Source organism: Silurus meridionalis, chromosome 17, assembly GCF_014805685.1.
Source record: "Silurus meridionalis isolate SWU-2019-XX chromosome 17, ASM1480568v1, whole genome shotgun sequence".
Taxonomy (NCBI): Eukaryota; Metazoa; Chordata; class Actinopteri; order Siluriformes; family Siluridae; genus Silurus; species Silurus meridionalis.
Genome location: NC_060900.1, coordinates 5,198,118 through 5,223,924, shown reverse-complemented (window position 1 = coordinate 5,223,924; position 25,807 = coordinate 5,198,118). Strand labels below are relative to the sequence as shown.

At 39.0% G+C, this 25,807-nt stretch overlaps 3 protein-coding genes across 6 annotated transcripts; 1 reads left to right on the top strand and 2 right to left on the bottom strand.

Moving 5' to 3' along the window:
• Positions 1-18: 18 nt before the first annotated feature.
• golm1 (golgi membrane protein 1) lies at positions 19-11,968 on the bottom strand. 3 transcript variants are annotated; one of them, XM_046872409.1, is made up of 10 exons: positions 11,820-11,968; positions 8,195-8,361; positions 6,297-6,476; positions 4,868-4,922; positions 4,661-4,763; positions 4,450-4,570; positions 3,796-3,970; positions 2,821-2,955; positions 2,637-2,738; positions 19-1,278 (listed from the first exon to the last, which is right to left on the bottom strand). In XM_046872409.1, exons 2-10 carry the CDS (start codon positions 8,324-8,326, stop codon positions 1,166-1,168), a joined length of 1,116 nt encoding a protein of 371 aa, XP_046728365.1. In that variant the 5' UTR covers positions 8,327-8,361; positions 11,820-11,968; the 3' UTR covers positions 19-1,165. The 3 variants fall into 3 exon arrangements, with proteins under 3 accessions (XP_046728365.1, XP_046728367.1, XP_046728366.1); XM_046872411.1 differs by having other exon boundaries at positions 3,805-3,970; positions 11,820-11,967; XM_046872410.1 differs by lacking the exon at positions 11,820-11,968 and adding an exon at positions 8,839-8,858.
• A 2,349-nt stretch (positions 11,969-14,317) lies between these two features.
• ddx51 (DEAD (Asp-Glu-Ala-Asp) box polypeptide 51) lies at positions 14,318-25,455 on the bottom strand. The gene is made up of 16 exons (XM_046872355.1): positions 25,164-25,455; positions 22,590-22,954; positions 22,391-22,500; positions 22,141-22,291; positions 21,914-22,059; positions 17,592-17,663; positions 17,388-17,494; positions 16,434-16,542; positions 16,224-16,366; positions 15,976-16,138; positions 15,783-15,898; positions 15,119-15,235; positions 14,938-15,039; positions 14,764-14,827; positions 14,528-14,662; positions 14,318-14,440 (listed from the first exon to the last, which is right to left on the bottom strand). Exons 1-16 carry the CDS (start codon positions 25,184-25,186, stop codon positions 14,414-14,416), a joined length of 1,950 nt encoding a protein of 649 aa, XP_046728311.1. The 5' UTR covers positions 25,187-25,455; the 3' UTR covers positions 14,318-14,413.
• On the top strand, positions 18,484-22,034 carry LOC124400481. Of its 2 annotated transcripts, none has more exons than XR_006928390.1 (2): positions 18,484-19,265; positions 21,961-22,034. XR_006928390.1 is itself a non-coding variant. In XM_046872356.1 (2 exons), exon 1 carries the CDS (start codon positions 19,323-19,325, stop codon positions 20,877-20,879), a length of 1,557 nt encoding a protein of 518 aa, XP_046728312.1. In that variant the 5' UTR covers positions 19,272-19,322; the 3' UTR covers positions 21,961-22,034. The 2 variants fall into 2 exon arrangements, 1 of the variants encoding a protein (XP_046728312.1); XM_046872356.1 differs by lacking the exon at positions 18,484-19,265 and adding an exon at positions 19,272-20,879.
• Positions 25,456-25,807: the final 352 nt, after the last annotated feature.

Genomic DNA, 25,807 nt, shown 5'->3' with positions numbered 1-25,807 from the left:
AAAAACTCTCAAGGCAGCTTTTTGGTATTAGATTTAATTCAAATTATTAATCAGAACATAATCTTATTTATCCACCCCACCTCCTTTTCTCTGCCAATACAAAGTCTGAATCTACAGTCTAGTTTTTTTTTTTTTCCCCCTGACCCCTACAAAATTCCCAACAAGCACACGAAGTGACAGATTTCAGCAGAGTGGGAAAAAGTTAAAGGCCATCCTTGGATCAATTGTCATACATTCAGATTAGCAGGATTTGTGGAAAAAGCTGCGCTCAGCTTGTGGGAGTTTCAACAATCAAACCTTTTCAGAGTTTCAAAAAGCAGCTTGTTGTGGATAAAGTGGGAAGTAAATTAATGTAAAACGATTCTAAAATCTATACAAAAAAAACGAATATGATCAAGAGCATATTTACAGTTTTAGATGATAAACTTTTATGGAAGGAGTCTCCAGTGTCGGCTGCCTTATTCACTTAGGGAGGGAGAGAAGGTTGAGTGCTGTATAGCTGCTATATCATTAATGTCGTTTTAATGGACTGAAAATATATAAATGTCTGGTTTAAATTAAACCTATAAAATTTCTTTTGGGGTATACGGTTATGGAAAAATAGTTTAGCATGTCCAGGTTTAGCAATGCAGAAAGCTCTGGGGCTGGATCTCAAACCTCACACAATGCACAGGATTTTTGATTACACTATACACGCTGTACTCCAAAGATCTCCAGGACCTACATTTTCCACATTCCAGCGCTACTTTGCCTCTTCCAGCATTTAAAGCAGGGTGCAGGTGCAAAAGGTTTCCTCGGACAACGGGAGCAGTTTAAGACACAGAGATTTGAGTGAAACTTCCACAAGTTTGCTTTCAGTGTAAAGAATAGAACATCAACACAAAAAAAAAAAAGATTTTAGCTTTATAAACATGGTTCAGTGCTGGATTGTACTGGTTGATATGTCGAAAAAAAATGTTCATCACGTGCAACGTGTAAGAGACCCGGCGTACGTGAGGAGAAACACCAGCGAAACTGGACAGTAACTTAAATTCTGTGCCTCCTTGCTGTTAAACCGGATTCGTTTGGCCGGTCCGGGGGTTACAATGGTTGAGCCCAGCAGGAGCTGAATGGAGGGTAAATTCCTTTTCCCAGGCACAAGTGTGGGTGTGTGTTTGCAGATGCGCTAGACCTCTGCGAGCTCCGCTTGTTTGTCCGCTTCAAACTCTGGTTCGTTCTCGTCGTCGCCGTTGTAGTCGGCCAGCTCGTCCTCGAACTCCTGCGCGGCTCCTTTATCATCTGCAAACAGCAGCCGATCACATGGACATGATCAAGATAAAATATTACCATAAACATGCAAAAAAAAAAAAAAAAAAAAAGACAAAAAATAATCCTAAATGCAGGACTGAAAATCCAAAGCATGGATTTGGACCTGATGTAGCTCCGCCTCCTGATCTAGCTGGGCGGAGTCCATCAAAATCCATGGGAGACAACTCAGTGTGCTGACTGAAGGGTTATAGGTAGAGGGGGAGGGGTTTTGGGAAAAGGAGTTAGGTGTTATTGGGTTATCAGAGGGGGCTGAGTTAAAGGAGGAGATAGGATTACAGTAGGTGGAGGAGTTATTGGGTTGTGGGTGGAGTTATGGGTTGTAGGAGGAGGAGTAATAGTGTTATATGAGGAGAAGTTATGGGTTGTAGGGGGAGGAGTTATAAAGGGGGCAGGGTTATTGGGTTACAGAAGGAGGAGTCATATGGTTATAGGAGGAGTTATGGGTTGTTGGAGGAGCTGTTACAAGGGGGAGGAGTTATGGTTAAAGGGGGAGGGTTTTTTGGGTTATAGGAGGAGGAGGAGTTATATGTTTATAAGAGGAACATTATCTGCCCCTCCTAGGCCTTATATAACTATTTAATCTTATCTCTGACCAAACTGGCACAGCCAGGAGTTTCTTTTCTCTGATAAGAATTACATAGTATTAAAAAAAAATAAAAATAAAGCTTTAAAATCACATTACTGGTTTCCGTTCCACTGATTCCATTCAACGCATATGAACGGTGGAGAGCGAAAATGCAAGCTCACGCTCATGAAGCTCAAGTGTGGTGAAGTCTGACCTGCGCATTTGTCTCATGGACGGTTTCAACAGTGCCTTAAAAAATATATATATAAAAATCAACAATTCCTAAAAAGCTGCCTGGTTTGTGGAGTCGCTGCGTACACAATCAGACTGGTACATCAGGCTGCCGGCACATGACGGCAAAGAAATTCCGCATGCTGAAAGTGCGGCGTGACTGCAGCCTAAGACGACCAGAAGAACTTGAGCTTGAATGTCTACATGCTTTGTGGTTTCAGTCCGGCTCTTGTCTATCAAGTGCATGTTTGTTTGTGGGATTCACCCAAAGTGGCATTTGCCACACCTTAGCCTGGCATCTGTTTGCTTTTTCCTGCAATACATTTTTTTTATAGTTGTGCAAACAACTACACCCAGCTCTTAATTCTCCCATTTACTTCCTGCTATTTCAGCCATGAAACTCAGTCAGGAACACGAAATAAAGTTCAATTAACCTGTAGCAGCTAATAGTACATATTTCTTTACCATTGTTGTACCTATGACATTGAAAAAATATCAGGAACGTGTAGAATAAAACGACGGAAATTTGAACCTTTTAGTTTCGACAGTCGTTTCTCAATCTCGCCTTCGTTGTCGTATTCTATGGCGTCTTCCTCCTTCACTTTAGTAACTGCTGCCACGTCAAGAAGAGTGTCTACACACAAAAAAAAACAAAAACAAAAGCATGAGTGTCCGAGCTGAAACAATAAAGGAATACCCAAGTATGTTGTTCCTACCTGCATCCTTCAGGTCTTCTCCTTTAATGTCCATCACTCCTTCCAGGGCATTGTTCATGGTGCTGTTCTGGTTGAACAGTTGTGGGGAAGGTGGCAATTCGGGCAGCTTCTCTGAATCGCTCGGGTTGACAATGACTTAAGGGGGACAGAAAGGGAGACGTTACAGCATATGTACTTATACCCAGTGGTGGACAGTAAAGTAAAGTAGCTTTTTCTCGTATCTGTACTTTACCAAAGTATTTCTGTTTAGGGAGACTTTAACTTCACTACATATCAATGTCAAATTTCTTACTTTTTACTCAACTACATTTTGTGAAATTGCTCAGTTTTAAACCGTTTTAAATGCTGCTTGGTGGTTTCTACTCACCACCAACATACAATTCAGCATCAGTTCAACAGCAAGCAGAACATAGTGAGAGAAATAAATAACTCCTGACTCTGACTTGCCACAACACCCGTGGCCTCATTTGTGTGATTTTATTACTATTATTATTATTTTTAAGTAGTTGAAAAGAAGGTTTTGGGATGATAATTTCAATAGATATCAGTGTTCGACTCATTAATATCATTCTATTAATAAATTGTTGTGCTAAGAACAACAGTCTTTTCACAAAAACTGAGTTGATAAGTGTCTTGTGACAAAAATGATAATGGGAACTACTACTACTACTACTACTTTGGATACTTAAGTACACCTGAAAGGCAAATATTTTACATTTAAATGAAGCACTTTTACTGGAATAAAATATTCTACTTTCACTGAAGTACATTGTGTGTGTACTTTGTCCACGACTGCTTATACCTGAACTCAAAATATTGCACTTTTTATGAAATAATATAAAATATGAACACGAAGTTTTTTAAGTATTTTAAGAATATTACGAATATGATCATTTGGAAAGCAGATAAAACATGAAAAACGCAAAGACAAAATAGTATTTGTCAAGTACTTGTGCTGAATTTTGAACTGCACACCTTTTTTACCTTCTGGGATCTCGTTGGTTTCAAGTTGCTCTTTGGTTTTGTTCTTGTTTCCTGGAGCTGGGTCGATCTTCAGAGGTCCTCCAGGGCTTTTCACCAAGTCTTTTCTGATGAGCTTTTCCGCCTCGGGTTTAGAGATGACCGATTTCTGAGTGTGATCTGCAACAGGCTTGAGACAAGACACGCAGCAGAGAGTCACAGATTTGTGTGTGTATGTGTGTGTGTGTGTGTGTGTGTAATAATATCCAATGAAAGGAATGAAAACCCTTATTCTTCGATAGTTCAAGCAGTGGGGTTCATGAGGTGCAGCCAGGGAGACGTCTGAATTTTTATTTGGAGTTTTTATAATAGGCACTCAAGGCAAGGAAGCCTGACTATAATATCTTTTTAGACATACTGTATATAGAGCTTTTCAGATCCAATAAATAGGTAAAGATACTGTATTATCGCATATACATTTCAATAATTATTGTATAGTTTGAATATGTTTAGAGGGGGTCAGTGAAATGTATTATTTAAAAAAAAAAATTAAACGTGAGACATTTTCCAAAAAACAACAAAAGCCGTCTTACAGCCTGCAGTAGCTCGGATGGAAATGTGAAAAACATATATTCGATAAAGAAATTTATTCTTTTTTTCTTGGTTTACCTGAACAACACCGGCGGCTAAACTTCTCTTCTCGTACTTCTTCTGCACCTCCAGTTTGGCTGCCGCAACCTTTTCGTCACACTCTTCCTTCTGGGCTAATATCTGCGTGTTACACTGAGTCCTGCACATACCCACACACCCACAGCGGTGATGATTATGATATGCATTAAAAGGATACATTTGAAACTACCGGGCACCGAGGCGCACTCACATGTCATAGGTGAGTTTCTTATTCAGCGTGTTCATGTTGTTCTGGCACGACTGCAGCTCCTTCTGCACCTTGCTGACGTCCTCACGCAAACTCATCATCTGGTCTATAGAGGGACAGGAGTGCAACAGTTTTTTATAAAGCGAAAGGGAAATTCGTGATGTAGGACTGGGAGAAGGGAAAGGCACAGTGAGGACGGCTCACACTTACTTTTCATATCCTGAACCGTTTTAGCAGTGGAAGAGATGTTGAGGAGTAGACTCTCCTACAACGAGGCAAAAAAAAAAAAAAAAGGAATGAAATAAATGACAGGCTGTACTTCTATAGGATTATGTGAAAACGACACAACGAGGGTGGTGTGATGTAGATCGTTTTAATCGTTTTTGCCAATTAATCGTTGCCCATAATTGATTGCTGCAACTATCGGCAAAAATCCATACCGATAGTTTTTCCGGCATCTGGTCGGCCATCGTTACAAGAGCGGCCTCTAGAGGCAAATCACTGATGCCACGTGCTGTTACGTGCTGCACAGAGAGCGCTATATTTTATTTATGATTTACTATTATACATAGAGTGTTGTTTTTTATCGGTTGATTAATCTGTTATTGGCAAGTACGATCCAACCTAGCTATCGGTATTGCTAAAATCCACCATCGTAAATCAGGGACTACCTGTTTTATAATTCCTATTACTCTTACACTATTATAACAGCTGTAGACATTCATTACCATCACTAACTTTTTTATTTATTAAATGCCATGTTTCTGATTATGTCATTAAATCGTGAAATTCAACTGGATGTAAACAAATAGGAACTTGCCATCTATTATACCTGAATCTACTTGATACAGAATAGAGGACATATGAATAGGCTAAGCATGTTATGCATAGTAATATAATTTTTTACATGTTCTCAATTTAATGGTCAAAATGATTGAATGGAGGCCAATGTCCTTGTTCGTTGTGTTAATTCAGGGTTTTTTTCTTCACACAATCGAGAAAGAAAATGTGAATTACAATCCCTTCGTCCCTTTTACGATTTCATATTAAAGGTTCAGAAAAGGAGAAAAGAGCTCCCACAAAGTGCAGTAATTAAAATATATTAATATAAATATTATAAATACCAAATATGATCAATGCTCTAACATGCACAATCTTACATTCAATCTAACATTCTAGGCTGGTAGTAAAACTGAATTTCATTGGCGGTCTTTTCTTGGAGTTATTTTTACACTGATGATAAATAATATGATCAAACTAGAGATCAGAGATAAACCATCTAGTAGGACATGATGCGAGGGGCGTGGTGTGGGCGTGGCATAAGCATGGCAGGCACGGGGCTGCTCTGCAAAGAGAACCCGGAGATTTTGTGTACAGCATAACACTGTAAGAAGAGAACATTTGTTAAACTCCTATTTACTACCAGTCTTTTGTTGCTTCTGGAAAAAAACAAAACAAAGATCCATATAAACTTCTCTGAGCGAAGCCAGAAAGTTGGATGAAGCCACGGATTATGTGCCGATGGTCAACCGGTTATTTTATATCCGGGTTCTTCATGGGAACCACAAACCCAGAAATCTCAAATAAGTCAAAAGAAAAAAAAAAATAATGCAACTACAGAAACAAGAACCTGATGTACCTTTTCTTGCTTACACAAGCTTTGTGCACTCTGCTGCCGTCTCTGGTGAGCTGCTTCCATAAGAGCCAGCTTTTCCCCTTGTCTGCGTAATTGTTCCTCCACTTCGCTCCGGCCCACCTGCTCCTCTGCCTTCTCGGCCGATGTTCGTCTCAAAGCTTCCTCCAGCTCCAGCAGCTTAGTCTAAACATGCACGCACGCACGCACGCACACACACACACACACACACACACACACACACACACACACACACACACACACACACACACACACACACACACATATATATATATATATACACACACACACACACACACGATAAAAAATGAGAACTTGTTTCCTAGTTAGAGCGAAAAACGAATCCAAAAACTTAAACGACATGAAATTACGATTCAATCACTGAAAGGCAGATGTCCGCTGCGGCATTCTCATAATCTCTGGTGCTCATAAACAGCAAGTACATAAATTCTTGTCGTTTTATTTGTGTAAAGTTTTTAAGGTTGTGTAACCCTGAATTTAAGGCTACACATCCTCAAGATAAACTGTCATCAAAACCAATAGACAGAACAGTGTATTTTCTACAACATGCTCTTGGATGCATCCCCTGTCAAATTTCATTAACAATTGCTACCATTCGACCAGTTCTCCTGTCGCATGCATCAGTAGCTTGTTCCGAGACGCATGACGGCATCTTAATGATATTTTATATAACTGCTTCATGGTCTCACAGATTCCTGTGACTGGATCGTGTCACAGTGATTGAAAGGGGAGAGTCAGCGTTTGCAAATACGCTCTCTAGTTCAGGCCATGGCCGGAAATTCAAATTCGCCAATCACATGATGGCGCTTTTCTGCTCAGGAAATCTGTAAGAGTGGGAGTCTGAGCGCCAAAGTGTAGTCAGAAGCTACATTTTAAGAAAAGAAAAGAAAAAAAAGGTTTATTCTGGTCAACATCTCATCTCATTGGGTCTCCAATACTAACACTAAAACCCTGAGTATTGACTAATATAGATACCCATCTGATTTATTATTCTATATACTATAAAAACAAAAAACAGGCCATTCTTTTTCCATAAATTCACAAATAAATAATTTTCCATATGTTACAGTGCGGATCAAATTCATTTAGTCTTTATTTTTCCCAATATCTGATCCATCATTTTTTTGCCGGTGTCCTTCAATCAATTCTATCGTCCCTCCCGTATTGGAACAGTGCCAAATATGGTCCTATTTATCGTCGTTGCTTTCCAAAAAAGTTCAAGAAGCACAAACATGTACCAAAGACCAACAATAATGTAATCGATCTCTGTCTATCTATCTATCTATCTATCTATCTATCTATCTATCTATCTATCTATCTATCTATCTATCTATCTCTACAGAGACAAGGTATCCTCAACATATACAATCTCATTACGTCAAAGGTTTGCACGTTTACAGTTAACAAAAGCTGTTTGCTTTGTGAGAACGAGAGGGAAACAATGAAATTAGACAACTTTACAGTCAGCTTGCACGTGGAAGCACTTTAACTCTATAGACAACCGGTAAAATGACATGAATGAACTTATTAATGTATAAAGCTCAGGTAATTTATAATGCGCTAATTCTTAGCTAGATCTTTGGGCAGACAGTTCAATTACACAGCCTGTGTATTTGTATGTGTATAAAAATGTCTATCACTGCATACACACCTGCCAGGTTTCTAAACCGAATAGCTTATTACATTACACCCGCACACATCCTAGGTAAAGAAAATAAATCTTTATAATAAAAAAGGAATATATCTTTAAAGCAAACTAGAGCTGCTTGCTTATAGTTCCAATATACTAATAATGGAAAGAATGTGCAGATTCTTAGCTCGAAACTTTGATGTTCCAACATCAGATCTAAGACAAGACAAACCTGCAGCTCCACATTTTTCGAACTGGATACCCAGTAGTTGAAGCCCAACAGAAGGATGCAGGCGATGAGGGCCACCAGAAACAAAGGTGGGGCGCGACCTCCTCTCCGGACGTTCACAAGCGATCCCATCATCCCTCTGGTGGAACACTCCAGCGGTTAGCGCGCCACTGCAAGCAGACACAAGATGCAGATCAAGAAAAACCGTGTTACATGTGCCACAGCTGTTATGAAATTTCGACACCGCTGTCACAAGCACTCGCGTGTCCGTCAGCTGGGTGGCGCTTCAATCATTTGCATTTATATATTTTTTTTGTGTGTGTGTGTGTGTGTGTGTGTGTATATATATGTGTATATATCATTTATTTTTTTAAACCTGGTCAGAGCTGTTTGGCTTGTTTTTGTTGTTCTCTACTGATCTCTCTAAAATCAAGATGTAAATCTAGATCACAATTCTTCAAGCCAAGACGGAAAGGTCGGTTATTTTTGTATGGGGGGAAAAAAAACCCAATCATTTTGGCCCTTAAGATTTTGAGTAAAAATACACATTTTCATTATGTACTTTAATTTCATCACGTACCCTGAAAGCATTTCCTTTCTAGACTATTAATCTGTACATCCAAAATAAATGAATAAAAACAAATTGCCTCGAGTCGCAGTCAAGCAGCACAGTCATTAACCCGTCATCATCATCGGTGTAGTGTCCCAATGAGGTCTGCTTTGTTTTGAGCCGAAAAACAACGGTGCTGCTTCTTTATCGGCCACTATTTACAAGACTGGGCAGCTGGGAACCGAGCAAAAGGAAAGAAAGACTCCTTTGCTCGTCACCCATTCATTCTTTTATTTGCATTAAGTTAAACATTGCTCAATGTCTTCACGCCTTCTCGCCAACGGTCACCTGCTTGACATGGGACAATATTTCACTTGAAAGGGCAGGAAAAGAACAATTGAATGACTGACTTTTGTCTCAGGGCAGAATGAATAGAGACAATGGAAAGGCATCTATTTGAAGAACGCTTCTAAAACACCAGGTTCTAAATCAGTCCCGTGGTTCACTATATGGAAAACATTTTGGGATTTTGCTCTTAACAATTAATGGTTTAAACAGAAATATTAAATGGATTATATATTAAATATATATATATTAAACAAATATTCTATATTGAAGAGAAATTCATCTAGCACTCCTTGACTGGTCCCACCCTCTCTCAGGGTAAGAGGTAGGTATACATCAAAGCTTTTTACTGTTCTGGCATTGAGGTAGTAAAATGAACTTCCCCCAGATGTCTGAATGTGTCTCTATGGCTTATAAAGAGGACAAACTAATGCCCTTCCTCTTAAACTCAGTCATATCAATCTACATAAACAAAGCATAGTTAAATATAGTTTTTGCAACAACAGAACACACACACGCTCCGTTACCCTGCGGCACATTCAGAACATTTCCAGAAGCTTTTTGCTGATTACACACAATGTGATTTGTGACTATAGTCCGTATTACCCCCGATATTATTTAAACAACATGTCCATGTACCCAACACAGACATACCTCACTGTCTTAATCAGTTTCCACCTAAAGGTTGGTTGATAAACCACACTATTTAAATTATTAGAAATTATCAGCATGCCACAATCATCCCTAAGATCTCTCGGTCTCTCACCCTGCAAATACACTTTACCTAAACAAGTGCAAGCCGTTCTTAAATGTAATTGTGTGTGAATGCACCAGGTGAAGCCACTTGAAGCCACTTGAAGTCAGAGGATGGATTATTTCACACACGTTATGATTGTTTTGTTTTTTTTACTTTGTACACTTTTCTGGCCACGAGCTTCAGAATCTCCACCAGATTTGAACAATCCGCCTGTTTTCCTGTACAGCCGATGTCAATAAACTTCTGGTGATCAGCTTTCTCCAGGAATACAAATATTGAAAACATCCTGACATGCAAGATAGTAAAAAATAGTCACTGGATTAGGGAACAATTGTTTAAAATCAAGGCTGTTAATGATTTATTTTATTATAAAGCAGGTAGGCTGTGAGTTAAGGGATAAGGATAAGATTCATAACTCGCTTTCACTGTGCAAACTGTGCAGCCAAACATGCTGGTGAGCAAACTGTTTGACAGAACAGACTGGGGAGAAAAACCTCAATACTTTTTTGTTTTGTTTGGAAGTGCTTGTTTTACTCGTCCGATTTATTGACGGAAGCTTCCGGATTGAATACTTGCCAAATCAAATGGTTTACAACAGTTTAATGTGCAAAGTCTTAAAAAAGGTGTTGGAAGGTAAGTGCATGGACAGTCCAGTTTCTTCAATGTGATAGATCATGATTCACCCAGGTTGCAAAAAAAAAAAAAAAAAAAAAAAAACAAAACAAGGAATACTCTCACTGTCCACATTAGAGATGCCTAAACTAGGGTCCCATGCCCTTACCTTTAATTTGGTTCACCATGCCATATACAAGAAGGAAAAAAAATGTGGGAAAAACTTTTGGGGAAAAATAAGGATGTAATGACTCTCATTAGAGGAAATCTATTGGACAATAAATTGGATCGTTTCTCAATGCATATACACATTTGACTAAACTGGAACATTAAAAAATTTAAATGCATTTGGTTACGCAGAAATCAGAGCCCTTTTTTCTATTTATTTACACATATTATGAAATCATACATAAGAGGAACTACTTTGACTTTCATATAACGTTTAGCATAATGCAACATTCGTGTGTTTGAGTTTGATTTTTGACCCTTTATAGAAAAAAAGTTTGTGCACCTCTGATCTACATGGATATAAGTGTATTCAATAAACTCAAGAAAAAAAAAAATCTTTTTTTTTTATTAGAGTTTTTCAATAAATTCAACTGTTTTAAGTATTTTTCCTTGTTGCCTTATGTAACTATCATTGTATTTTGATCAGTTTATTATTCAGCACTTTGGTACATTTTGTGGTGTTTTGAATGTGTTTAGAGTTAAAAGGTGACTTTTTAAAGACTTTTTATTTTTTACTTCATGGATATGGATATAGATAGATCAGTCAATTTCTCAGCCAGATCTCTTTTAAAGAGATAATGGAGCCAAATAAATCTTACTACAACATAAACTGCTGCATATTGCTGCAGTTAAATAAAGTTTAATCGCCTGAATAAATGTACATGTAATACAGCAGGTAATGTTGAAAAGATTGTTGACTAACGACTACAAGCCACACGTCCACAAACCAACCTTATGCCCCGCCCCTGTGCTTTGATTTGCTGCAGAAACGCAACGCGCCAATTAAAATCCTCTTTCTGCAGGCGAGATTGAAATTCTAGCCAATCCTAAGAAGCGAAGGGCGGGACTTAACTAAAATACGGAAAACGGGGAAAAAAGAATTTTAATGGACAAACACCAATCAAAGTAATGTGTGTGAGCAAATAATAACGTATAATATGCAGTTACAAATCAAACTGGTGGTAATTAAGCAAGTAAAACGGCTAATAACGAAGCAATAACGAAGCAATAAAGTGCATAAGGGCAAACAAGCTAAGTTAGCTCGCTAAACACACAGCCCCGTTCGCGCGCCGTCTTATCTTTATTTATTTATTTATTTACAGACAAAAACAGAACTAATACAGTCATATTCTTACCTATTTACCGATGTAAACAGATCAGCTATCTCCGATCACGCAGAACAAAAAGCTTTACATCCGTCACCAAACCCCGTCTTATTCAATCTCGCAGCAACGATGTGTCGACTCTTTGAGTCGGATCTTTCAGTCGAGAGCCGACACTTATGTGTGGTGTTTGGTAACGAAGGGCTACTTCGCATCAGCAACACTTACTCAATGACAAGCAAAAGTCATTCACAAGAAGACAACTGATGCCAATATAATATATCATGTGTCTTTCAGTCATTCATGAAATGGTATGCAAAATCATGATCCTACTAAACAGCTACTTCAAATAGGGTACAATATTCAGCAATCAAATATTTATTTATCCATTATTGGACACCTATTTGGAAGCTGGCAGTCTCCACTGTTCTAACCTTGACCACCTTTTTCCATATGGATCAGTTTTCTGTTCTAATCTCAACAAGTCTGGGAAAACTACTGAGTAGGCACCAATCAGATGCAGCATTTTTATGATGTCATCATGTAGACGTCTTACAAAGTATTTTACAGTGATTTAAAACTTCAAAAATACAATACACTAAAGTATTTTGATTTAAAAATATGAAGCCATTTTTCTCAACCCTATCAAATACAAATGACAAAATCCAATTTTATATTTGAAATACATGTATCATAAATACTACCCATCCCTGACTCAGCTGCACTTCCTGCATACATCTCTAGCAAAATCATCAATATTAACCTGGGTTTTCTGTGTATTTTGAATACATTTTGAATTTCTCAGACCACAGTTTACAGTTTCCTTGGAGATTTGAAATGATGGCAGATTGTGTGTGGGTTTTTTTAGAAAATTCCACAGGAAGGAAAATGCAAAAGTATAAACAGGTAATAAAAAAAGCTTAATAACTCTTTTAAATTGTTTCTCACAATGTTCAGCTTTTCTTAAAAATTCTGTTTGCAAATAAGTACATCTGCAAACAAATCAATTTCTTCTCCTCTGCCAGCCATCGTGGAATGAGAAAACAGTTAAAGGTATATATTTGAGTTTGCACAGTTTAATACAGATGCAGTTTGAGAGCTCTGACTATTGTGCTATCTGACCATCCAAAGGACATGAAAATGGCGACGTTACTGTACGCCTGCTAGATGGCCCTGGTGTCTCCAACTTGAATCTGATTGGTTAATTAAAGCAACAGTTTCATTGTCATGTATTTGTCTTGTCCATGCTGTTGATTCTGAAGGCCTCAAGGCAGTTTCTTTGACCCTGGCAACAAGTGATAGCTGAAATAAGATTAAATAGAAAGCATACACTACAGAAAGCAGCACAACCGAGAAAAAAGAGAAAGCTATGAAATTTAGTTTAGGCCAGCAGAGAAGGCCTTGCTGCCCCTGAGGACTGTGTTTTATTATATTATTTCATGTTTATGTAGCCAAGTGAATGAAAATAAATGAAAATGTATTTTGTCATTAAAACACAATCACTTTAATGTGTAATATGTAAAATGTCATGTGCAGTTTGCTTACTACTTTGTATAATTATTTATCTATTAAATGTTAAGTTTGGTACAGTTTATTACACCTTTCTTAAAAATATTTTATTAAATAATTAAGTTTGGCAATCACTAATCAAAATCTCGCCAACGTATGGACGGTGTAAGAGCCAAAAGAGTCGACTCTTTTAAACGAGCTGAATCAAATGACCACCGATTCACCGGAAAATACCGGAATAAGCATCAGTTAGAAGCGTCGAAGAGCGCGCATGCGCAGCAAGACATGGTCTCAATTCAGCTCAACTTGACTCTTAATGCTCACAAAATCAGGTTTTGTGCATTAGGCAATATATTTTCTTTATAAATCTCAGAATATAGGTCTAGGGTTAGAAAAATGTATAGAATACTGTCTTATAAAATGTTGTTTCATATAGTGTGTGTGTGTGTATATGTATATATATATATATATATATATATATATATATATATATATATATATATATATATATATATATATATATATATAAAATATAATATTTTACTATTGTAAAAATGTGAACAGTGTGAAAATAATGACACGTAATCAACATTATCAAAAATGACAAACTCTGTACAGGAACAAAGGGCACAAAGAGAGAGATAAATATTTACTCTTGCAACCGTCTCATTATAAATGCTTCTCTACATTTTCCTCCTTGAAGTAAAAAAAAAAAAGAAATGCAAATAGAGAAGTAATAAGTAAATAATCTGTTAATAAGTTTTATAAGATGCAATGCCATAACAATATTTCCAAGTTTGTATCTGGCATAATATCAGTAATATATTTTTTTTTTTACCTTGATAACTCAGGCCACCAAAAATGTCACCTTAAATCTGAATAAACTTGCTTTGACTTCCTTCATAAATCTCAGGATATAGTTTAAACAATTGAACGAATTTTGTGTTTATTTTATCTGAAATAAAATTATAGAGTAAGACACATATTTGAACAGAGTGAAAATAATGACACTATACACATAATAAAGAAATCAACACATCATTTTTTATTGAAAAAGTCAAGAAGCAGGAACAAGGACATCACGAGAGAGACAAATATTTACTCTTGCATCCGTCTACTCAGAAACGCTTCTTGGCATTTTCCTCCTTGAAGAAAAAAAAAAAAAAAGAATTGATAATAAGTAATTAATCAATCAATTAATTAATAAATTAATGAATAAAAAAAACATTTACCTTTATAACTCTGCCCAGCTCGTTTAAAACCTCTTCGTAGCGGCTCTCCATGCCTCTGAGACTTTCCGGTTTAATGGTCTGCTTCTGTAAACTCGGACTGCCGGAGTCCTGGACCATCTTTACAAATTTATCCTCCTACACACACATGCACACACAAAGGCCTTTTGTAATTACTTTCTTACCTTTTATGACACAAAAAAGAAACCAACAAACCGAATATATAGCATAATTAACACCTGAACTCCTAGGACAAAAGTGAAAGCCACACCAGCTTTCCCAGCTCTCGCTGTTCTTCCCACCCTGAAACACAGCCACATCAATTAAACACAATCAAAAGACCTCTGCTCTGCTTGTTGCCAGTTGAAACGGATTTAAAGCAAATATCCGAGATGACGAGGCAATAGGCGAACCTGTGGATGTACGTCCTGGTGTACTGAGGAGCATCGTAATTAATGACGCATTTAACTCCATTAATGTCGATTCCTCTGGCCGCTGCGTCGGTGCTGATCAACCTGCGGAAGAGACGATGCTGATGAGTTGCTTCGCACGTGCCAATAGGGTGGAGGATTTCTTATTAAGAGGAAAACATACAGCTGAATTCTCCCTTGTTCAAAATTCTTGAGGGTCTTCTGTCTCTCGCTGGGACTCAGTCGGGAGGAGAATTCTGCCACTTCCACACCACCGTACAGCTTCACCAGTAAGAAAAGCCTGCGTGAAAGAGAGATAGAAGACAAAGATACAAAGAAGGACAAAAAAAGAGGGGGAGAGAAGCAGATAGAGGGGCAGGGAGAGGGAGAAAGGCAAAACAAGAGAGGCATCGTGAGAAAGGTGAACAGAAAAAATGAGAAACAGAGAAGGAGACAGATGGAGAGGAAGAGAGGGAGAAAGTCAGATATAGAAAGAGAAAGATAGACAGGGAGATGTGGAGAGAAGGAGACAGAAGAACAGACAAAGAAGAAAACAAAACAAAAAGAGGCAGATAGATGAAAAGGAAGACAGAAGGGGAAACATGGAGGTGCAGAAAGATGGAGACAAAAGGAGACAGATTGACAAAATAAAAAAAGAGAGCGATTTCTCCTTTGTTATAGTTCTACTTTAAGCATGAATGAATAAATCCCTGCATCTATTTGACAAAATAATTCATAAAAAGCTCAAAGCTAATTGATGAATATATTTAGGTGACGTTTTCTTCCTTTTTTTGTATCTCGAGGGACAAAATTCTATTAACTAAACAAGTGAGCATCACTTTCGCTACCTGTGTGCTGCTTCTCTCGAGTTTGTAAAGCACAGAACAGGATTGAACTTCAGGCGCAGCAGGAAGTGCAGAATGAGAAGCGGCTTCTTGCTCAACGTGCAGCAGACGTAGTACTCCTGCGGAAAACAGAGCGGTAGGTGAGCATCAGAGTGTTGATGTGTTTGTGAAGCGCAGATGTTTATCTGATGCTCACAGTCAGGCCCTGAGGAAAGTTGAATTTCTCTTCGCTCGCAGAACCGTGTGTGGAGCTGAAGAGACGAGGCTGGTGGAGGCCCAGCTGCTGCAGTTTCTCAGGGTTTTGCGTCAGAGTGGCCGAGAAGAGCAGCTTCTGCAGCGGCATCTGCGGTGTGGACAGACTTAGACGCACAAATGCAGACGACTGTAAGACTAATATCCCATGGTATAACCCTATCGCTAAAAACTGAATATATGAATTCATACCTCGCCAATGTAATCGGCCCAGGCTGCACCCTGCTGAAGAGCGACCCCCCCGAGCCACGCCCATTTTTATAGACTGCCTTGGTCACCTGATTGAGCCACGCTTGCTGCATGCTGTCAATCATTCGGTCTGCCTCGTCTATGATCTAAGAAAAGAAAACACTCATGAGATGAAACTAAATATCTAAATAGCATCCTTGAGAAGATGCTCACCAGAAAACGAAGATGCTGCAGGCCAAAGCCTTCATTTTTGTTGATGTGATCCACCAGACGACCTGGCGTTGCCACGACGATGTCAGCCAAACTCCGAGAGACACCTCCCCTGAATTAACAGACAACATTGTTCCATTGTAATACACAAGCCTGCTAGAAGCGTTAAAATGTGGCTGTAGCTTAAACTTGCGTACTGTATGTCTATGTCTTTTGCTTTACCGGTAAAGTTTGAGAGAATTTGAAAAAGGAAAAAGCACCATTATTTTCCCCTTTTCTTTGTGGATGCATGGAAAAGAAAATCAAAGGGAAAATAAAACAGAAAAAGGCTTGATTTCCCCCCCTAATGACATACAGGATCAATAGGTCAAAGAAGTTTCAGATCAGAATTAGATGGACCTTATACAGTCTATAGAATTTGTTGTGCTCCCTAATATGCACCTAATTTTTTTTTTTATTAGGTATGTACTATTTTACATGGATTTATATTTTACTACAATATTTAATGAAAAAATATATATTTTTTAACAAAGTCACGTCTGTGCATTCACGAAGAAACGGGAAAATGACTTGTTTTTCCGTTGCTTAGTTCTGGAGTATAAGAAGAATATAAAAATGACGGCCCTTTTTTATTGAATGACCAAAAGGGAAACAGACCTTTTAGAAAAACAACTCTAAATTATAATGAGTTGAAAAATCAGTGAATGAATAAAATGGAATTTTTCTGTTTCTAAAATATCAGTTCTTCATTCCAGAATTCCCCCAGCCCTGAAATAAGCTCCGCCCCCAGCTAAAGCAGTGATGATCAGCCATGCCCATTGTATGATACATCAACTCATATAAAGATGGAAATATTTTTTTTCAAAAGCTCTTGCAAAATGCTTGAAAAATTATTAAAAAAATTATTTACATATTGAAATTCACAAAGAAAGATAGAAATTTGGTTTCTGGATTTACCTGGTTTCTACAAGTGTTGCCTGCTCTACGGCAAAAGGTTTCTTCCCGGCAGCAATTACGACTTTCAGCCCTGTTCCTTCAGCGTAAGTGCAGAAAACTTTATACACCTGCCGAGGAAAACCATAATCATAACGGAGAAGATGGAGCACAACGAGTAAGAGAGGGGTCGTGAAAAAAAACATGTAGTGAAGTGATAAATTGAACCTGCTGTGCAAGCTCTTTGGTGGGCAACACAACCAGGGCACGGACTTCACACACCACTCGCGTCATCAGTGCCTGTAACAGAGAAATGAACGAGGTGGCATGTTAACATGGTCCAGCCTGCACAGTGCTAACTGACCCCTGCTTCATTCTAAACAAAGGAAAACCCCACAAAATAATATGATAATCCTAATGATTTGTTACAAAGAGTATAAACACAGAGCTTTTTAGAGCGGTAATTTGTAATCCAGAGCCACCTACTGACAGAGAAATGAATTGCGATTGCACTAAAATCCCCATCAAAGCCTTCTGTTTGTTCCAGGACAACACCAGCACCTCTGCTGAAATAATCTATCCCTTGCATGACACTATTTAGGGGGGAAAAAAACAGTGCTGGGCAGTTCTGTTTTGCTAATTCTGAACCAGAAAAATACAAATAAAGCTCTGAAAAAGGATAGCTAGGGCGATTAGATGACAATACTGCACATAATCCTTTTGCCCAAACTATTTTTGAGTTTAATTGTTTAATTCAGCTCCAGGAAAGACACTTTAAAATATTACAAACCGCCCCTTTAATACCTTTATGTTATTTGATAGGAAAATCTGATATACACTGTACAGCCAAAAGTTTGTAGACACCTGATAAGATTTATAAGTACTTTTATAAACATTCTATTCCACATTTAGTGCCCATTTGCTGTAATAATTCCCTCCACTCTTCTGAGAAGATGTTCAACAGGTTTTGGAGTGTGCTTGTGGAGATTTAAACACAAGAGTGTTAGTAAAGTCAAGTACTGATGTAGGTGAGGTGATGAGGCCTGGTCTTTCAATTCATCCTAAAGGTGTTCAACAGCGTTTAGATTTTCCCTCCCAACTCATGTAAAGCAGATCTTAATGAAGCTGGCTTTGTGCACAGGGGCTTTGTTATGCTGGAGCAGGTTTTGGTCTCCTATTTCTAACGAAGAAGAAATTACAATCTACAACATCCAAGATATCCCATACAAGTGTGTGCGAAAGTGTCCAAATAGTTCTGTCCATGTAGTATAGATTATTTTTCCTACTGTTCCATAATAAACACAAATTGAACACCATGTTAAGCTCTTAATGTTTAGCAAACGGCAGTGAGGAGATATAACTAGCTTTATTTATTTTATTATTTTATGAGGTGACATAATAAAACCCCTAAAAAATAGCTGTTAACAACTAACCAATTATGTAAGAAAGGATTCCTATTTAGTTGTACTTTCCATGCTTCACCACTAGAGGCAGATATACAGTTTACCAAGCAATGACAAACTACCCGTGACATCACAGTACACCGTCCTCCACCAAGAGTATAAAAGGCCAGAACACGGAGCCGCGGCATGCATTCTGCATCACGCAACCCACCGAAAAGCAGCTAGCAGAAGTACCCAGTAAAGTAGAGTGTTCTGAATCCTGTATCGTGTTTTTACTGACGCGCTGGGGCGAGTACAATCCCCTGATCGGCACATACCAGATAGTGAGAATCCTTATATGGTCCTTCGAACTAGATAGGAAAAACCTCCTAACATTTGGTCCTTCGAGCCTGATAAGTGTGCTTACCACAGAAGTAGGATGTCAGAGCAACAGTGCGAGTGCGAGTGTCAGCGCCTACGACGCAGAACTCAGCCACCATCCCACGTTAAAGACTATGAGGTGAAATACTATGCACAGCGTTCTCGTAAACAAGAAGAGGAAACACAGCCAAGCACGATGAGAGATGAATCTAGTGTGCTACCCCCCGATTATAGTGATTCCCTTCCTTTAAGTTCCTATGCTGAAGACATTGACGCTATTACGGGAGCTACTAGCGCTCCGCATTCGGATGTTAACATACAACCACATATACCGTGGCTCACCACACTGCCTTTCGGAAGTGATGAAGAGGAGGAGCCTTCTTTACAAGAGGTCGAGGCTGCCCTCACACCCGTCAGGCATAAGTCAGAGATTCATTACATGGAGAAGGAGATTAGGCAACTCCGTCAAGATATGGCGGGCATTTTGGAGGAACTCCGACAATTTAAGGTCCTTTATAAGGATATGCAGAATTTAACAGTAAATCAGCAGACAGCTCTGCTAGTTTCCCAACCACAGCGGGTTATGGAGACTCCATTCCCATTGCCCAGAACTATCTATACACCACTTGAGGCAGTGGAGCCAGAGCCTTATACTCCACAACCTAGCCCCCGCAGATCCCAAGTGCCACATAGTAAGAGTCATTTAAAGTCAGAAATAGATACAAATGCCTACCTACCTAATCTACAATATCCTCCTCCGATGGGGCGGCTTCAGAGTGCCGCATCTCCGGGCATGTTTTATAGGGGCCCGCATCCAACAATTCCAGATTTCACCAGTCCAGACCCTAGAGAGTTCACTCATCTAAAGTTTGCCCTCAACAACATCCTCCCTCCCGATGCAACTGAACTTTTCAAGTATCAGATTCTCCTTGGACACCTCAAGTTTACAGAGGCTTGCCTAATAGCAGACTCATTCCTGAATTCCTCTCAGCCATACACAGACACTATGAATATGCTTAACAATACATATGGACTACCCTTTCAGTTAGCCCTTACTAAGATAGCAGAAGTCATGGAGGCTCCTAATGTAGAGCCTGGAGATTTAGCCAGTTTTAATCTGTTCGCCCTCCGGATTCAAGCTCTTGTGGGTCTCCTAAACTCATTAGGCTCAGAGGGAGATGTCGAGCTACGGTGTGCCTTACATGCAGCACGCTTACTCACCAAGTTACCTCCGGATTTGCGTGCTTCATTCAAACGTCACCTGCCTCATCAGAAATCTTACACTCTACCAGATCTGGCAGAGTGGCTCAAGCTTGAATCCTGGTGGCAATACTCTGAGAACTTATATCAGAGAAAAGATCAGAGAAGTAAAATGGTGCGGCCCAAACCAGGCCCAGTGGTGAAGCATAAACTCGCTTCTGGCCTGCATGGAGCTGACCGACCCCCAGAAACAGTTACTCGAGTGCCGACCTTGCATCAGTCAGAGCCAGTACGAGGATCTGAACATAGCAGACCTCTGTGCCCATACTGCCAAAGTACCGAACATTATTTAAGCCAGTGTACCACTTTCCAGGCGTTCAGTACAGAGCAGATGATCAAATGGATCAAAGACAACAAGCGTTGTTGGAAATGTGGACGATTACACCTAGCCAAAGACTGTACCCTAAAGAAGCCCTGTCATCTGTGCAGTGGGAAACACCTTCGAATCCTTCATGAGGTTAATAGCCAACCTCAAAGGGAGAGTACCTGTTAAGTGAGTTCCACGAACAAAACCCTGTATCTAGACAAGCCAGATGGTTCCAAGCATGTCCTGCTGAAAGTGATTCCCGTTGTATTACAACACAACAATCGAGCCCTGAACACTTATGCAGTACTCGATGACAAATCCGAAAGGACTATGTTACTCCCAGCTGCAGTTAAGAAACTAGGGTTACAAGGACAGAAGGAAGATTTAACATTAAGAACTATTCGACAAGATATTGAGAAACTCAATGGGCGGCAGTTTCCTTTAGAGTACGTTCTATATCGCAGCCCCAACAGAGTTACTGGATCCAGAATGCCTTTACCTCTGAGCACTTAGGTTTAGCTGAACACTCTTATCCCATTGCAACACTCCAGCAGAGATACCAACACCTAAAGGACATTCCTTTACAGCCCATAGATAAAGTACAACCCCTCCGTTTGATAGGAGCAGACTATCCTCACCTTATAACACCCGTTGAGCCTGTACGCCTAGGGCCCCCTGGAGGTCCAGCAGCTATTAGAACTAGATTAGGCTGGACCCTACAAGGTCCAACGCGCTTTCTGCAGCAACAGATACAGCATCAACAATGTTTACATATCTCTATCACTACCCAAATGGAAGAACTATCCCGAAAGGACTATGTGACAGCAGAGCATCTCCTTTTTCGTAACATTCAACAAGATAGTTTTTCAGAGGAATACGAGCAACTAAACTCTGGTAAACCCCGTATACCCTACAAGTAGATTTCTCACTTTAGCCCCAGAATTCGACAAAGCCAGTCAGCTTATACGGGTAGGAGGACGCCTACGTCGTGCTGAAGGCTTAGAACTCCAAACTGTTCACCCTATTGTCCTAGACCCTCATCATCGAGCCACCAAATTACTCATTCACCTCTAATTAGATGCTAAATACTGTATACTTTGTATCTTTGAAATAAAATGCTTATTAAATATTTATAAATGAATTCAAACTGAGAATCGAGAAAACATCCTGCAATAAACAAGATGACCAAATGTTTTGTTATTGAATACAGATCGTCGCACCTGTACGACAGGTATAACAAACGCCAACGTCTTTCCACTTCCTGTAGGTGCTGACACACAGATGTCTCTGGGCCTGTAACCTCCTTGACCAATCAGAAGACCCGATTTCACACTCTCCAGGATGGCAGGGATCACCTCAGCTTGTACTGTATAGGACGAAAGTGAAACCTGATATATAAAAAAAAACATGGAAATACAAAAACATTAACAATAACTCTGTGTCAAACCTGGGAAAAAGTTCTGGATCCCGTTAGCCTGTAGTTTTTTGGAGAGCAAGGGACAAATTCCTGGCACGTCACTAAGAGAAATCAAATGGCTCGTAATGTCTCTTTCGATCATGTCCGGCTCAGCCAGCCACTTAGGCAGCACCCTCTGGACCTAGAGGGCATAAAAAGTCAACGGATTTCATTCAAAAGACTGCACGAAAAAAAAAAGGATTGAAATTTTTTTGTGTTACAATAATGTTTGCATAGACACCTTTTGAGCTGCTTTACTCTTAAATCCACCCAGAACTTGAAAGCTAGAGCTTGCGTTTGGTGGCTCGGGCTGAGTGTCTGCAGCTTTTTGGTTTTCTGGCTCGTCTATTGCTTTGAAAAGACCATATACATTAAAAATACATGTTTCTAGGAATTAAGTCACATTCCTAAACGATTTATGTGTGCACATGCACAGCTACCTGTTTGTTGCTTCTCCTCTTGAGTTTCGCTTCCCTTTTTGTCCTTTTTCTTCTTTTTCTTTTTTGTGCTCAAATCTGTGTCTTCCGCAGGGGTATCATTAACATCGTCCTGCTCTATAATGCTTTCCTCCTTCTTCTTCTTCTTTTTCTTCGGTTTCTCTTCTTCTTGCTGCTCAACTTTTCTTTTAGTCTTTCGCACACTAACACCTCTCTGTTCGCTTGCCTGTGCATCCTGGACATCGGACGCCTTCTTAGATGCAAGACTCTGCAGTTCTCTGGCCTTGGCACGTTCCTGGAGCTTGTTTAACAAAGCTTTGGACCTCAACTCGCCGTTGGATTGTCCATCCTCCTCCTCTCCTAGATAGCTGAAAAATGACAAAAGAGCAGGTGGAGCTTGTCAATATTATTTATAAAGGGCTCACACTTTTGTACATTTTCTGACTCATTTTGTTACATTACAAAATGTTTATTATAGAGAAAGGAAGAGCGACAGAATGATATAGGAGTGTTAGAGAGGACATTTGAAAGGATTTGAAAGCACATTGTACAACAAATCCCGTCAATTAAACCTTCAATAAAACCTTTACACCGACACCTTTACACTTCCATCTCTATCAAAACTCAAAAAGAAACAACTAAACATCCTCATTGTGCTAATATGGTGGGTAATAAACAATAAGGAAACATGTTATTTAGTAACTGAAAATTTGAATGGGAATAAGTCCCCTAGAATGTGACTCTCTAAGTGTTTCAGTACTTATTTATTAGATTTAACTTTATTGACATTGTAATTGTCAAAGTACAATAAAATCCGGTCAACATCTAAGCAGAACTGCAAATAGCTATATAATATATAGGCAGTTAGTACTAGAGGTCAACCGAGTCACTCCGTTTTGCTGAATAATCGGCACAGATAATTAATTGCTGGAACAATATCGGCTATATGCAAAAATCCACGGCGATAGTTTTTCCGGGTTGTGTTATACAGTATAAGAGCGGCTTCTAGAGGCGAATCACTGACCACATGTGCTGTTTATTTGATGTATTTTTATTTTATTTTCCTCAATATTGATTACTATAATTATTATATTCATATTTATTTATTTTATCACATTATCGTGACTCAGTAGTGGTTCAGTACTATTTTACATGCAGTATTAAGTTGTTTTTATCCAGTATCAGTTGATTAATAGGTTACAATCCATCCTAGCTATCTGTAAAATCCACTATCGGTTGCCCTCTAGTAAGTGGAGACCAGCTCAGTGCAAATTAACTGTTAATCAGCCATTTGACAAAAGCGATGATCAGTGTTTTAAGAGACAATGACTTGCATTAGGACACTTTATATCTAGTATACAATATAAAAGATTTATATGTTTTCAGTTTAGGGTGTTCATGACAAGGTAAGAGTGTGAGCTCTGGTACTGATTGGATGGTGTTACAATGAGCATTTTATATCTTTATGTCTGCCACACGAGCTGTTGATGCAGTTCTATACTGCAGTCATTGAATCTGTCCTGTGCTCATCAATCACCATCTGGTTTGGAGCAGCAACAAAACAGGACAGAAACAGACTGCAGAAAACCGTTAAAACAGCAGAAAAAAAACATTGGTGCCCCCCTGCCCACTCTCCAGGACTTGTACCATACAAGAACCAGAAACCGGGCGGAAAAAAATCATTAATGACACTTCACACCCTGGACACAACATCTTTCAGCCCCTCCCTTCTGGCAGGCGCTACAGAACTTTGTTCACAAAAACTGCCAGACACAGAAACAGTTTCTTTCCCCAAGCAATCACCCTCACTAACAACTGACCATAATTATATTCCTGCTCATATCTATGAGTACTGCACAGAACTGTCAGTCATCACATTATCTGTATATGTTGCACACACTATTGCTGCTATATACTGCACAAAGTTTTATAGTAAACTCTCTAATCATACCTGGCACACAATACTGTCATTTGCACTACCATGCACTCCCACACTTTATGTACATTACTGGTCTGTATCCCTATTTATTACCCACACTGTCTATACTGTCTCACATTGTCTGTATTGTCTTGTATAGTCTGTTTTTGTCTTGTCTTGTCTGTTGTCATGTATAGGTTTTTATTTATGTCTGTACTTTTGAGAGTAACAAACAGCTGGAACCAAATTCCTTGTGTGTGTCAACACACTTGGCCAATAAACCTGATTCTGATTCTGATCCTGATTTACTCAGAATTAGCCTGCAGTATGCACATAATGTTGAAGCAATAGAAACTATGTTGGTTATATCCAAAATGCAATCTGAAATAAATATAAACTGCGATATGATCTGCAGAATCTACAGGGTGGATGAAAAGTAACTAGGCATTTAAAAATTTGCCATAAAGCCACAAATTTCTAATATATATAAAACAAACATGTACTTTATAACATAGGAAAATTAAAGCAAATCACGTGGAATCACCCACTCTGTTTCATACTCATGAGGTGTCAGAATACCTCACAGTAACCCTGTCCACAGCTGATCATTCTGTCAGATTCCTACCATGGAAAACGACCCAATATTAATCATGCCATACCGGTTAATCATGAAGAGAGCCATTTCACACAGTCAGCTCCTTCAACACATCCAGAGGTTTACAGATGTTGTTCCGGGATCAATAGAAGACGTAAAGACAGCACAGGAAACCGCACGAAAGCACTGGAGAAAACGAGTGTGCACGACTACATATCAATAATTTAGTCATTTAAAGTACATGGTAAAAAATAAATAAAAATAGTAATCATAGTGTAAACACAAGTGAGCCGTGGGACCACGTGAGTGCGCCAGCAGTCGCGTGATGATGACGGATGGACGAGGTTCGATGACGTTGCTCTGAAGCGTCGACGTGAATCTATAAGAGTCTCCTACAAACATTTTAACTTTTTAAACTTTTTAAAAGCACAATTTAATAATATCCGGTTGGGTCTGAATGTTGTTGATTATTCAGATCTGATTGCACGATGAAAGTTTTTTAAATTAGAAATTTGGTTCTCTTATGCATCATTTTCTTTTTCTTTATTTACCAAAGAAAATTAGGTTCTGGTCCTTTTTCCATCAGAGCAATTCTATCAATCAATCGATATGTCTATCTTTGTATGTTATTTTATTATTAAGTTATTTAACTATCAAAACATGTCATATAGAACATATATGGCATCCTAGTGAAAATGAGTAATTAGT

Bases quoted from the DNA above. Each gene is read 5' to 3' on its own strand.
- LOC124400481 (XM_046872356.1), top strand. From the start codon at position 19,323: ATGAGAGATGAATCTAGTGTGCTACCCCCCGATTATAGTGATTCCCTT.
- ddx51 (XM_046872355.1), bottom strand. From the start codon at position 25,186: ATGGCTCTCTTCATGATTAACCG. The intron at 22,501-22,589 runs GTAGCTGTGCAT...GTCTTTTCAAAG, and splicing joins AGAGGAGAAGCAACAAACAG to CAATAGACGAGCCAGAAAAC. The intron at 14,441-14,527 runs GTAAATGTTTTT...TTTTTCTTCAAG, and splicing joins AGCTGGGCAGAGTTATAAAG to GAGGAAAATGCCAAGAAGCG.
- golm1 (XM_046872409.1), bottom strand. From the start codon at position 8,326: ATGATGGGATCGCTTGTGAACGTCCGGAGAGGAGGTCGCGCCCCACCT. The intron at 6,477-8,194 runs GTTTGTCTTGTC...GTGCATGTTTAG, and splicing joins CGAAAAATGTGGAGCTGCAG to ACTAAGCTGCTGGAGCTGGA. The intron at 2,956-3,795 runs GTGTGCAGTTCA...GTCCCCCTTAAG, and splicing joins GATCCCAGAAGGTAAAAAAG to TCATTGTCAACCCGAGCGAT.